General features: G+C 38.5%; 1 protein-coding gene across 5 annotated transcripts in view; it reads left to right on the top strand.

The window, feature by feature from the left end:
- TMCC3 (transmembrane and coiled-coil domain family 3) overlaps positions 1 to 14,711 on the top strand; it is a 248,014-nt gene extending 233,303 nt beyond the window's left edge. For all 5 annotated transcript variants that reach the window (XM_050935607.1, XM_050935608.1, XM_050935609.1 and 2 more), the window contains exons 2-4: positions 5,724 to 6,640; positions 9,149 to 9,284; positions 11,324 to 14,711. In XM_050935607.1, the coding sequence (XP_050791564.1) occupies positions 5,724 to 6,640; positions 9,149 to 9,284; positions 11,324 to 11,626 (1,356 nt within the window). In that variant the 3' untranslated portion in view covers positions 11,627 to 14,711. The remainder of the gene's footprint in view (positions 1 to 5,723; positions 6,641 to 9,148; positions 9,285 to 11,323) is intronic.

Below are 14,711 nucleotides of genomic sequence, written 5' to 3'. Positions count from 1 at the left end.
GCGGCACTGATTACACTGAGGCTTTACAGCGCTGTATCTTGCAGCGCTCAGGGTGGTGTTTTTTCACACCCCTGAGCGCGAAAGTTGCAGAGCTGTAACGTGCCAGTGTAGCCAAGCCCTTAGCTAATGTTTTGCATTCCTCATTCTGGCCTATTGCCGTGTCTGTCTCAGGATTGCTTCCTCTGCTGCTCAACAGCTCCTATCCCAGTTTCCCATTTACTGCTCTTCTTTTAGTCAAGGCAGCATATTTCCACTCCTTTGAGACCGCCCCCAGGTAGCCTTTTTTTTTTTCTTTTTTTCTTTTTAAGGGCTCTCCTTCACAGGTGCAAGACACAAATGGTCCCAATATGCTCCTTGCATGGTTAGCATGAAGGTAACTGGTGCTGCCACTGCCTGCAAAGGTGACTTGCTTGACACCTTTTTTGGCCAATGTGAACCCTCACTCCATAGTTGCCTGATTTGTCTTTATACCTTCCTGACCTGGTAGGGAGGGGAAGGCACATAGCATAGGTAAGAACTGAACTTTGTGACCATTAGCTGTTCCAGCACTTTGCAGTAAGGGACATGAGGGCGAAGAGACCTGATTCAGGCTTCTATACAATTATTGCGAAATATTTTTAGAACAGTTTTGTACTAAAGGAAGTAAACACTATAAAGATTGTAGTCAGAACCACCCATTTCTGGAAGCAGTGTACTTCAATGACAAGTCTGACTTGCGTGTATGTGTGTGGTTCACAGACCTATTTTAGGATAACTTTGTGTCAAGGGTTATTCAAAAGTGATTTGCATTGTTTCTGGAAGCTAATATTTTATACTAGGCTTACCCCCATCCCCTTTGTTGATTTAGCCAGATACAGTAAATGCTTCTGATCAGACATTCATTTATGTGGGCTGGTGGACTGACTACATAAACGCCTGAGTTATAATCCTGATTCTGAGACTGATTCTCTGTGTGGTCTTGGGCAAGTCATCTAATGTCACTGTGCCTGAGTTTCGGCACATGTAATATTGGAGATGCTTACCTGTCACAAAAGTATTGTGAAGATTTATTAGCTATTGTTTGAAAAGTGGTATGTAAAGCTAAGTAATTATTTTTACTGTTAGTTATAATGTCTAAGACCATTCTGGAAATAAGATCTTGCACATCAGTGACCCACCTTAACAGTGTAGTATTTTGATCACAATTTTCGGATGGAACATTAAACCGCTGTGTGTGGAATCTAAGTTAATAGTAAAATGGGATTGGCTTAATAGAGCTGATTCTCCTCTTGATGCACATATGTAATTATTATTAGCGTTCTATGCAAGCACAAAGGGGGTAAATATTTCTTTTTGATTCATTAAGCATATTGCTCAATATTTTTTCATGTGAGTAAATTGGTGAGGTGATCAGATACCACAGTGAGTGGACTGGCATAAGAACCTGAATAGACTGCCAGTAGTGAATGGCTCCTATCATAGTCCAGACTGTCTTGGGGTACCTGGTTGTGGTCAGGCCTGGCACTGAGGGTTAGGCCTCCCTTGATTTCCTTGCACATGGGATATAAACATTCAGGCAGACTTTTAGATCTCTTTATTTGGAAGGTCTCTTTCTTAACAGGAAAAAAAAGCCAACAAAGTATAAGCAAAACCTTTACCCGGAGCCTTAGCTGGGAAACCGAGTCAGTTTTAGTTTCTGTCCCACCTTAGTCCACTGGTTATCTCTTTCCAGTGTAGGAGCAAGATTTTCTATTTGTACTATCAGAATTAATGTATGATTTGATCATCCTGCCAGTCACCCTTTTTGAATAGCAGAAAGGAATGACCCTCTGGGACATTGGTAGAAATACATCTGACAGATTGCCAGTGTCTGTACAGATGTTAAGGCAGGGACAGATCAAAATAATCCTTATGACTGATTATGGTCACCCTTTTGTTTTAGGATAAGTTATAATGTCTATTATGGTTTCCTATATGTATTATAAATTAGGCACTCTTGTTAAATATACACTTCTTTGTTTTAAGGTTTAGTAAGTAAGAGACAGGATTTTGTATTGTGTCTATGTTAAGGAGATTAGAGGAATGTTGAGGACCTGGGCCACAATGTGAACTGTTTTGATTACAATATTTAGTAAGGTTTAATTTACAATGCCTTTCTTGCTCAACATAAAAACTTCTGTATACCTTTGAAGGTCTCTGTAAAAGACTGTTTGTGTGAATGAAGAAGGCCATTATTAGCCAGATGGTCAAGGAACAAGGACTGAAGAGACTTAATGACATCAGAGAACCATCAACATGCATTCATAATTAAGGAAGGGCAGATTGAGGACCCTGAGGTGTAGGCTGGCACTCCTAAAGACAAGATAATTGATTAAATTGAAACCAGGACAGGATGATGCTCTCGGAAGTGTTTTGGAATGTTAACATCAAAAGATATCACCAATTAAGGAGTAACTGGTCACAAACTGACACTGAAAAATCCATACACTTCAACAGTGAAAAAAAGACTAAGACCAGGTGCTTGGCCATGGGACTTTTGGTTCATCTTGCCACAATTCTAGGAGAATTGGATCACGACCAGCAGAACCCGGCTCCCTTCTGCGACCAATCTGGTTGGCCACTAGATTGATCCAGACTCTGGACTGGTAACTATAAACATCAACTGGCAGGACTGTGTGCATTGTGTGTGTGTGAAAAACTGAAAAGCATATGCTAACTGCTGTATTCTCCATAAATGTGGCATATTGCCTTTTTCCCTGAAAAAGATCCCATGTGCTTCTTATAAGCATAACACTAGGCCTATTACCACCAGGGTTTTCTCGACTTAGGTCCCTTTCTCTGGAGTTAGATCTCTTGCCTTTACCTGGGTAAGGTCCTCCTCTGGGTCCAACTCCATGGAGACCAGTCAGCTGCAGCTCTTCCCCAAGGCAGCACATTGTTCCTGGCAGGCTGGGCTTCCTACCACTGTTTGGGAGATCCTTTTGCTGAGATCAGGCCACCTTGGCTGCCTGTCAACTGTAGCTCTCCCTTTAAGAATCTCCTATCTCCAGGAGTACACCTTCTAGACTCTCTGCTCTGGTGAGCTCTCCTGATAGCTTCTTTCCTCAGAAGCTTCCCATTTCCTTGGGAGTTCTTACCCTAACTAAACTCAGATAACCTTTTTATCAGGTCTGGCTGTCATTCACCAATTAACCTTTAAGTAGTCATCTGGGGCAGTGATTTTAACCTTGGTGGTCCTGCAGAAGACAGTCACAAGCAGGCTGGACCCTGATTCTGCTTAAAGGGACCAGTCGCCCTTGGACATCAACAGTAACCAATATTCTTAACAAGAAATAATATCAGAACTGTGCTCTTTGCATTCTTAGGACTACTTGGCCCAAAACATAAGTATCAGTGTTATACTAGCTGCTTTTTATACTCCATCAATTCATAGAATATCAGAGTTGGAAGGGACCTCAGAAGGTCATCTAGTCCAACCTGCTGCTCAAAGCAGGACCAAACCTCAGATTGATTTTTGCCTCAGATCCCTAAATGGCCCCTTCAAGGATTGAACTCACAACTCTGGGTTTAGCAGGCCAATGCTCAAGCCACTGAGCTATCCCTTCTCCCCTTTGTAGTAGACAAAAATGCTTGCAAGTCTAAAAAGGCATACAGTAGTTGGAAAAGAGCGATTCTGTTCACGCTACATGAAGTTGAGTAGCCAAACCCTTTCTGTGCTATGTCCCAAACGAATTTTATTTTTTATTAATAGGCATTTGTATTGCATGTTTCTTACACAGGACCTTGAATAATTGATTCTTGCATCATCCATTCATATTCTTATAGTGGCAAAATGCAAGAAAGGCATACGTAAAAAGCCCTAACCATGCATGAGATTTATCTGAAAGCAGTTTTGCCATTGAATGCTCAACAAAATGCCCTTCTGTATGGATGAAATAAATGTCATACATGAGAAGAAAGTACACTAAGCCTTGCATAGTCAATTCATCAGTTCTATTGTCATGGGGCAACTTGTGCAATAAGTGCAGTGGGGGACTAGGATGAAACTACTACTACTCGCTTTCATTGATGATCTAAACTGCCAAGACTAAAGCCCAGCTCTTCAAAGATGAAAAGGTCAATGTACTGCAAGTAACCCCTGGTATCATTCTAGTTCTTCCTCTACATGCTACTTTTAGTGCTAAAATGCATTTATTTTAACTGTTCAGCTTTTAAAAAGCTGAATGCTCGTTTATCACAGCGGTGAATTAAATGCTTACCAAACTCTATGTGGTTTATGGTGCTATGTAGAAAAATACCTAAGGCATGACATTCAGAACAAAATACAATGTGAGGACTTGGGGGAAGAAATGGGGTGTGGTGGTGAAAGGGTTGTCCAAGATTTACTACCTATCACTGGGACTGTTTTGAGTCAGTACTAATGCCTTTAACTTATTTGGACTGGAGTTTTTTCTCTCCAAAGCTAGCTGAAGACAGGCTGTATTTTCTGGCACTTTTTTAAAATGAAGACTTCATGTGATGCATGGGAAATCCATTATGGCCAGTTTATTTGAAAAAAGCAATCTCTATCAATTGGATGCTATGGCTGCCCCTACTTATATCACAGGGGATATTTTGGTGTGATAGTGATCAGATATAAGAAAACGTTCTTGTGAGATAAATCCTACTTCACTACTCCACAGTAATTTTATATGAGAAAATTTTTTACTACTTATGGAAACTGAGGCTGTTTTGATATGCTATCTAGATTATTAATCAAGCTTTAGTGCTCTGGCCAATTTTCATCATCAAGTGTTTTAATCACTGTTCATCTACTTTATTACACTTCAGGAGAATACTTACCAAGTTCAATGTGCAAAACATCTAAGCGATTACAATTGAACGCAATCATAGGAGTTCAATACTTCAGACACTCTTCTTGAGAGTTGTGAGGCATTTAAATCACACACTACCAGGCTGATATTAAAATATAATCAACTTAGCAGAAACAAACCAGTCGTTGGGCACCTTCAACAAACTTGAAAAGTGAAATGGGTGTCCAGTTCTCTCTGTGATAGCTACACTGAAAGCTAATGGATGCTATTGGATCTGACTGTAAATTGGGGCTCATGCTGTCACTGAAGCTTACTGTAAATTGCAACACACCTTCGTCTAGATGAGTAAGAACAACTGTTTGTTTGATCAGTTGGGTCCATAACTGGGCTTTAGCTCAGTAAAGCATATTGGATAGTACACTGAGAGATACAGAAAGAGAGAACTTGACCACTAATAAGTGTCCATCCAGCTACAATGGGATGTTTACCATTCATGAATGATATAAATCTTTTGATAATAGAAAATCTAAAGGAAATGTTTCCTGATGCTGGTAAAGCATTTTTGTGTTTAAAAAAACAACACCCCCCCCCAACCTGGCTTTACCTATAATGTTCTAGTTTTGATTCTTCGTATTACTTTTACTTTTTTTAAGCAAAAGACAAGCTACTTGGTTGTCATTTGTCAACTCAAGCATATATTTTCATACCCATATTGTACATGGCTGAATAAGTAGCATGTCTTCACTTTCTACATTATTTAACATAACTTGTGAGAAATACTTTAAAATATGTTCGACACATATTGAACTCGTAAGTTACTTTCTGACCAGTGTTTGATATAAATAGTTTGATGGGAAATCCAATTTTGGGTAGAATTGAAATATAAAATAGAAAGAGCTGTCTTCAATTTGAATTTTAATCTCTTTTCAGGTGGAAAGACATGACATGAATACTCTGAGCTTGCCACTGAACATTCGCCGTGGGGGTTCAGACACCAACCTCAACTTTGATGTACCTGATGGGATCTTAGAATTTCACAAAGTCAAACTTAATGCAGATAGCCTGAAACAAAAAATTTTGAAAGTTACAGAACAGATCAAAATTGAGCAAACAGCCCGTGATGGAAATGTGGCTGAATATTTAAAACTGGTGAGCAGTGCGGACAAGCAGCAGGCTGGACGTATTAAACAAGTCTTTGAGAAGAAGAACCAGAAGTCTGCCCACTCCATTGCCCAGCTACAGAAGAAATTGGAACAGTATCACCGAAAGCTCAAAGACATTGAACAAAATGGATCCTCCAAAAGTTCCAAAGAAATTTCGAAAGATAACTTGAAGGATATCCATCCCCCTTTAAAAGATGGCCATGGCAAATCTCGTACCAGTGGCCAAGGTGCTGAGAGCAGCAAATCGGGTGTGCCAGGTGTCTCCTTGACACCACCAGTGTTTGTTTTCAGCAAGTCGAGGGAGTTTGCAAACTTGATCCGAAATAAATTTGGCAGTGCTGACAACATTTCTCACCTGAAAAATACCCTGGATGAATTTCGGCCAGAAACTAGTTCCAGGGCCTATGGTGGCAGTGCTACTATTGTGGCTAAACCAAAATATGTTAGTGATGATGAGTGCTCAAGTGGGACATCTGGCTCTGCAGATAGTAATGGGAACCATTCCTTTGGGCCTGGTGGGACAAACGCTCTGGACAGTCAAGCAAAGGTTTCCATGATCTTGGAGGAACTGAGAGAAATAAAGGAGACACAGTCCCAATTAGCTAATGACATAGAGAATTTAAAAGCACAGTTTCAAAGAGACTATGGTTTTATTTCTCAGACATTGCAGGAGGAAAGATACAGGTATTTTCTTTTTCTGTTCTTTTGAAATGGTTTTTGCACGGCTATATGAACTGATTCAAAACTATGTGATGAATTTTTTTTTAAAGGTGATCTTGTGTTCAGTAATCACTGTCAGGTATCAAAGTTCTTGATTTCTTCTGTTAACCTAAATTTGTGACAATACTACTTCACAATCTGATAGAACTGATAGTTCTGTGCAGTTGTCTAAGGCTTTTCTGGAAAGCTTTGTTATCTGATACTTCACTGACATTACATTCAGTGAATATTGCATACAATTAGTGCTGGTGCTGTCGTCGCCAATGGACTGCTCCTGATTTATTGTAATTTGGCACCTTATAAGTAGTGTCTCATGTAATAGAGCTTTACAGTTGACAGTACTTCCTTATTAATGAGCCATTTCCTGCAGTGTGCTATGGTATATGTTCTCAACCACATTGTTATGGGACTGTGAAGTTTGAAGACACAGTGTAACAAAGTATAGAGAGATATGGTTTTAAATACTTTAACACGGTGTGACAGGTTGGATCACAGAAACCTCCCTGGGAGCTGCCAACTGATGTGCCAAGACTACCTCTACTCCTGTCTTCCCTGCCAGCTCAGGACTCTAGCACCCGTCTTGCTGAGCCAGACATTCCAGTCTGCTCCAGCAAGGACCCAGGTTCTGAATTACTTGCCCCAAAGTTGCAGGTTTACCTGAAAGCAGCTCACAGAAGTGTTCCTGTCTTTAACACTCAGATGCCCAATTCCCAGTCGGGTCTAAACCCAAATAAATCCGTTTTACCCTGTATAAAGTTTATGCAGGGTAAACTCATAAATTGTTTGCCCTCTATAACACTGATAGAGAGAGATGCACAGTTGTTTGTTCCCCCATGTATTAACACATAATCTGAGTTAAATAATAAGTAAAAAGTGATGTTATTAAATACAGAAACTAGGATTTAAGTGGTTCCAAGTGGTAACAGACAGAACAAAGTAAGTCACCAAGCAAAATAAAATAAAACACGCAAATCTATGTCTAATCAAACTGAATACAGATAATCTCACTCTCAGAGATGCTTCAGTAAGTTTTTTCTCGGACTGGACACCTTCCAGGCCTGGGCAAATTATTTCCCTGGTACAGCTCTTGTTCCAGCTCAGGTGGTAGCTAGGGGATTCTTCATGATGGCTCTCCTCTTTGTTCTGTTTTACTCCTTTATATATCTTTTGCATAAGGCGGGAATCCTTTGTCTCTCTCTCTCTGGGTTTCCGCCCCCCTCACTAGAAAAGCACCAGGTTAAAGATGGATTCCAGTTCATGTGACATGATCACATGTCACTGTAAGACCCCAAGCCTTCATTCCTCCCAGCCTGTCTCACAGGAAGGGCTGCAAGCAAGCAGAGCCCCAGTCAATTGTCCTGGTTGATGAGAGCCATTAAAATTCCAAACCACCATTAATGGCCCACACTTTGCATAATTACAATAGGCCCTCAGAGTTATATTTCATATTTCTAGTCCCAGATACAAGAGTGGTACATTTATACAAATAGGATGATCACACTCAGTAGATTATAAGCTTTGTAATGATACCTTACAAGAGACCTTTTGCATGAAGCATATTCCAGTTACATTATATTCACTCATTACCATATTTTTATAAAACCATATAGATTGCATAACGTCACACACGGCTTCCTTGTGGGATCATTAGCTGCTTGGTAAACCCTTTAACATCCATTGTGGAGTATGAGTTATGTTCTGCAGTGTATCAGCACCTGGTCCCAGAGACTAAAAGCAGACACAAGATAATTTTTTTGAAGGTGACTAGTGACTTTTTAGATGCCTCAATTTTTGAGCTTCGCAACTTAAGATACCTTAAAGGATCCTGCTTTTCAGAAAGCGCTGAGCACCTGCCCACTGAAAATCAGGACTATTTAAGCTGTAAAGTTTAGGCATCGAAAGTAACTAGTCACTGTTGAAAATCGTGGCCCCCTGAAACATATGCAGAACATCCCGTTTGTCATATTAGTCGTGATAATATGTGTATTGGTTAATGAGATCGATATAGTTTCTACTGTGCTAACTGATGAAACATTCATACAAACACAATACTTATTAACATTTCCTTGTGTAGTTCTCCAAGTGTAGGGAAGGCAATTTATTTCAGTTTGTTTATATGGTGGGGAAAATATGCAGAAACCCCCATGACAAGATTTGAATTGCGGTCTGAAAGGAGGAAGAGCATGAATTGGATACACTTATCCACTGAGTTATTTTTATATTGCAGTATTAAAATGCCTTGGTCTTTCAAACATTGTTCTGTTATTTCACCAACCAGAAGCATTTACAAAGAGCTTTCAGCCTGCTGAGTAAGTCCTTGGGAAACTTTCTCCCCATCCCTTTCATTACAAACCGAAGTGCTGGTGACTTGAGATACAAGGAAAGATTACTTTAAAGTACAGATGCATTCTAACATGGTGTAACATCATTTGTGTAGAAGGAGCTAAATTCAAACTTCTTTTTCTGAAAAAGGTATGAACGATTGGAAGACCAGCTAAATGATCTGACAGATCTTCATCAGCATGAGACTGCAAACTTGAAACAAGAGCTAGCCAGCATAGAAGAAAGAGTGGCATATCAGGCCTGTGAACGGTCACGAGATGTTCAGGTATTTTATAATCAACTTGTTACATAGCCTAGACATTTTGCAAAATTTGGAATAATGTTTGCATTTAAGGAATTTAGGCCCATTTTTTTACCCAACTAGAGTGAAATCTTGGCCTCACTGAAGTCAATGGCAGAATTCCCACTAAAGTCAATGGGACCAGGATTTTACCTGCTAGTGTTTCATAATTTGAATGAATAAAATCCAGTGGATTCTATATGGTGTCTTACATCTACTGCTCTGTCATCACTAGAGGAATAAGGAATCTACTGATCTAATCTAAAATGCTCTGAAATGCAATAATTTTGCTTTCTCTGCTGGCTCTGTAACAGCAGTAAAATAACCCTATTCCCAGCTGTCTGCTTAACATAAAATAATGTCCAAATCCTTTCCTAGCTGAATACTAACATAGCATGGAAGAGCCCTATATAAATTTTGAATTTATTGTAGAAAAATGGTATAGTTGGTGAAAGCTGACTGAGATCCCAAATTATTAGTAAAACACCCATGTAGACTTATGAATTATAAATACCGTTTAAAGATGAACTGAGAAGTTTTTAACCTATCAAGACCTTTTGTTCCCTGTGTTTCTCCTGCAAGAGTTGTTCACTTTATTAACGCCTAAAGTAGTGAAAAGAAATTGCATTTCTTGTATTGGTTTATGTATTTAGCGATGAGAACTTTACCACAGTCAACTAAACACAGTAAATAAAGTAGAAGATTTTAAACAGATTTGTTTTGGAAAGTATGTATTTATTTACTTGTCACTTATGTTTGCACATATGTTGGGTTAATAATTGGGGGGTTATTTTTATTTAAAGAGCATTTAGTTCACCTTTAAACAACAGTCAGATATATACATTCGGGTTCAGAAAAAAAGAAACATCAAATGAGAAAAGACCAAGTCAGTAAGGGATGGGGAACTTAATTTCAAAATATAGAGATCCATCTACAGAAAGTATAAAATGATGATTGAAGAAAAGAGTAAGTCTGGGTAGCTGTGTTTTGAGTGCAGGACATTTCCTAAAGATTAATGGCAATCCTGGGGTCTTGGTTATCCACTTTTCCCAGATGATCGGAATTTGTGATTTATTGTATAAAAGAACAAGTTGGAAAGTGAATAATTACAGTATTATTTAGACAGCTAAACATAAAATATTAAGAGGACTGTATCACTGTTTAAGATGACATATTGATATTTAAATGATATAACTGTAAGCAAAGTTAGGCTGGAGAGTGGCCAGGGTGACTCAGTTTTATGTTCTCCAGAGACATGCATGCTCACAGTGCATTTATGACATGGATCATTGTACCGTGGGTGGCATTCAAGAGAATGAAAGTGAATTTAGACCAGAATGGAGGTGTAAACCTAATGGGTCCACATTGCAGTTGATTTAATTGGTGTCACAGCAAGCCACCAGTTTCAATGGTGTATGTGAAGAAATTAATTTTGGTGCTGGTTTGATATAGTGAAATTACCGTGGTAACAGCTTACCCAGTTCTTCAGCTCACCAGTATAAGCTGAACCTCTCTAGTCTGGCACCCTCAGGTCCTCCTCCTCCCTACCACAGCTTGAACCCCGTGAATCAGCTGTTCGTGGCACTCCAGAAGTGCTGGGAGGGAGAAGGAGATGGTAAGCGCGGGGTCACCGGTGTGCATGAGGCAAGGGGGGAACTTGACACTGGTGGATGCTCAGCACCCACTGATTTTTCCCCATGGGTGCTTCAGCCCCACAGCACACATGGAGTTGATGCCTATGCCGGACCACAGATGTTGCCAGACCAGGGAGTGCCAGGTTAGAGAAGTTCAACCTATACATTCAGAAAACATGAGACACCATGAACACTGTTGTTCTCAACCAGGAAAATATGTAAATGTTACACTTACGATAGTGTTGTCAAGTTTGATTATACTTCTATAATTTTTGTCAACAGTTGATTGTCTGCACAACGTATTTGTTTAAATAGTTTATACATTTATACTGGATGAGAAACTGTTTTGTGTAGAAATGTAGCTACACTTGTTTTCCTTTTTGTCTACAGGAAGCCTTGGAATCTTGCCAGACTCGGGTTTTTAAGCTGGAGTTCCATCAGCAAGAACAGCAAGCGCTGCAGTCAGAAACTGTGAATGCCAGAGTACTCCTAGGGAAATGTATAAATGTAATCTTGGCCTTCATGACCGTCATTTTAGTGTGCGTTTCTACCATTGCAAAGTTTATAGCTCCTATGATGAAGAGCCGTTTCCATATCATCTGCACTTTTTTTGCAGTGACTCTGCTTGCAATATTTTGTAAAAATTGGGATCACATTATCTGTGCCATAGAAAGGATGATCATACCAAGATGAATCCAATAGTCCGGCTCTTTCATTTTTTTTAAAGAAATGTGTGTGTACAAACTACTAAAATTTTTAATTTTGCAATTTAAACATGCAGACTGGATGAAGGCTATAAAAACACTTGAATGCTAAGGTGTAAATACTTCAATTTATACTCCCTGGCAGTTTTTGCCTATTCAATTATACTGTATGTAATTGGCTAAATCTATTATAAACTGCTCACTGGTGTAAATCTTCTGCCTTAATCTTACCAGCTTTCCACTTTACAAACCAGCACATCTACAAGAGGTCATGCTACTGGTGGTGTAAGAAACCTGAAGTGTATTGTGTCATTAACTAGAGTGAGGAGGAGTAGTGGTAGAAGTGCATTATAATAAGCATGTACTTGCACCATTCCTATTGGATTAATTCAGTTGTCGAGCTTCCCATATGAACCAGGATAGAATGGCTAGCTATATTTTACAATATTAGGAAATACACGCCATACTTATAGTATTTCCTAATGCTAGATGATTTAATATCTGTGAATTAGAAATGGGGAAGGTGCTTAATTACAATCCAGCACCATTTTCTGATGTTTCTGCCAGTAGGTCCTTACAAAGACAGATTCTTTAAATGTTATACTTTCTCAACAATTTGATATGACTAGAGTCTCTTGTGATACAGATTAGTAGGTAGTGTATCCTAGAGCTATTCTTTATCATGTTTAGGAAAAATATAAATGTAATAACATGCCTCCAAATATGATGCAGTGAATGAATTATGAGAACACAAGGACATCTTAGAAAAATAAATAAACTAGTAACCAGTGCTGATGCCACTATGTTGATTTCAACACCTCTTCTGGTCATATTTCAAGCTTTGCAGATTGCAAAGGGAGAGCACATAAACAATTGTTTACATTTTTAACAGTCAGTTGATAAGCTCTCCAATGAACATGAAGTAGATAACACTAGGCCCCAAGTTGCGTAGGAGTTAGTAATGCTGAAGGAAATTGGATGCTGAGAGTTTTTTTGCTTCAGGGTTCCACAAGGGGATGTGCAGGAACCACCAGGTCAGCATGGTTGGGAAAGAATGTAAGTTTATATATTAGAACTAACCATGCAATGTCTTTTGTGAGAAATTCCTGAGAACAGTGTTTTAGACATCAGACAATAACACCACTATGAAACAGGTAGGTTTTTTTAAATATAATTTATTTTGCCTGCTGTAGAAACTACAAAATGTTTTTCTTGAAATCCTTTTGTTGCCTGGGTAACCAGATATGATGTAAAAGAATATATGAAATAAAATACCAAGATTCTCCTCCACTCATATGTATCCAAAAACTGACAAATGTCTGGTTATTTAAGTTAATATTCAGTGCTGTTTGCTTTTAAGATATGTTGTTATGACAGTATTATTGTTACTTTGGTTGCAGGGGTAATTATGCCTGAATTTTAATCAAGTGCAATAATTTGTATGGAAGTCTTTAGAAATTCTTACATGGAAAAAAGGAAAAAGCACTTTGTCCTTTCTTCACCATAACACGATTTATAATTAATCTAATAGCTTGCTGTGGCTTCAAGGGCTGAACAAAGAGCATGGCTAATGATGTAAATAATGATATAACTAAGACTTTAGAAAACGAAATTAAAAAAAAAGTCATTAAAGAAATCCTGATATGTGCAATGTTTTTGAATATAGAAAAGAACTGAATCCAGAAGGATTGTGATACTTGACTTGCTGCAGGCACAGGAAATTAATCAAATAGAATACACCCACTTTATCCTAACTGGACCCTGTTCAATCTTCCAGAGGAAGGTGGAGGAATATAAAACAAAAACTTGCTGATAGTGGCATGACCTTCCATACCTCAAACTTAACAGTCAGTTTAACACTGTATATGTGAGCAAGAATTGCCATATATTCATCCAAATCCATTTATTCTCAAAGTCACTATTGGTATCCAAGTAGTTAGTCCTCTTTTCCTTGATTTCTGAAAGCAAAGAATTCCAAAAACTGATGACCCTTCTGAGGGGGAAAATAGTCAGTGTTATACCTAAAGTTTACCTTTTTCAATTTTCAGGCAGGTCTTTGTGTGTTCTGTTGCTGTTTAGTTCAATGGGATCCTTATTCCTAATTCTTTTATGATGCCCATTTAGGTATTGTATGGATACATTACATTAAAATTTCATCCCCTAATCAGTCCACCCACTCATAGCTACCTCATTTATCCAGTTGATAGGCTGTGGAGATTACAAACTGTATCAGTTGAAGAGATTAAACAGATCTTTGAAAAACTTTGAAAAAACGTAGCTGCTCCTTTCTGGATTTAATCCAGAATTTGTACATCCTAACAGAGGATTTCCGTTGTTTTGTTTATATATCCTTTTGATGCAGCTTGGGAACCTTTTGGCCTTTACTGCATTAAACAATATATTCCCATCTTCATTGCAGCTAACATGAATAGTAAGTTCTTTTGTTGTCAGTACTTTCCAGTTCTTTAGCCAGCAATTATATTTTAGATTCAAAATCCTTTATGTCTTGCATTAAAATCCATCAGCCATTTTATAAACCATTCCCCTAATGTATTTAAATTTTTCTTACCAATTTATAACTTTGCATCTAAAAGTGAGTTTGGAGGAGACGGACCTAAAAGGAAGAGCCCCAGTACTGACTCTTGACATAATATGCTAGTGACTTCTCTTCATTGTAATCCATTGCCACCCTTTTTGTATCCTCCATTTAATCATTTTGATATTCCATTTATATACCTGCATTCCAGGCTGGACAATAGAAAAATCAAGCATTGGTATAGTACTTTTGTTAAATGGCTTACAAATGTCTACATATATGTAATATGGATGCTACTTGTCAGTAGCTTTACTGAACTCAGGAAAACCATTTTTTAGTTTACCATAATTTAGATACCTTTATTAATTTAACCTTGCTGATTCCAATGTAGAAACCTTGAATTTGTGACCCATTCTGACTGATCTGTCTCTGACAATTTCCAGGATCAGGACAAGACAAATTAAGCCTCTTTAACTCTGTAAGATCAGCCAATCTCTTTCATAAGCAGAAAAATCTGTTACAGCCATGCTTTGGGTAT

This window comes from Gopherus flavomarginatus, chromosome 1 (genome assembly GCF_025201925.1).
Source record: "Gopherus flavomarginatus isolate rGopFla2 chromosome 1, rGopFla2.mat.asm, whole genome shotgun sequence".
Taxonomy (NCBI): Eukaryota; Metazoa; Chordata; order Testudines; family Testudinidae; genus Gopherus; species Gopherus flavomarginatus.
The sequence above is the reverse complement of the archived record's forward strand: the minus strand, read 5'-3'. Positions and strand labels throughout refer to the sequence as shown.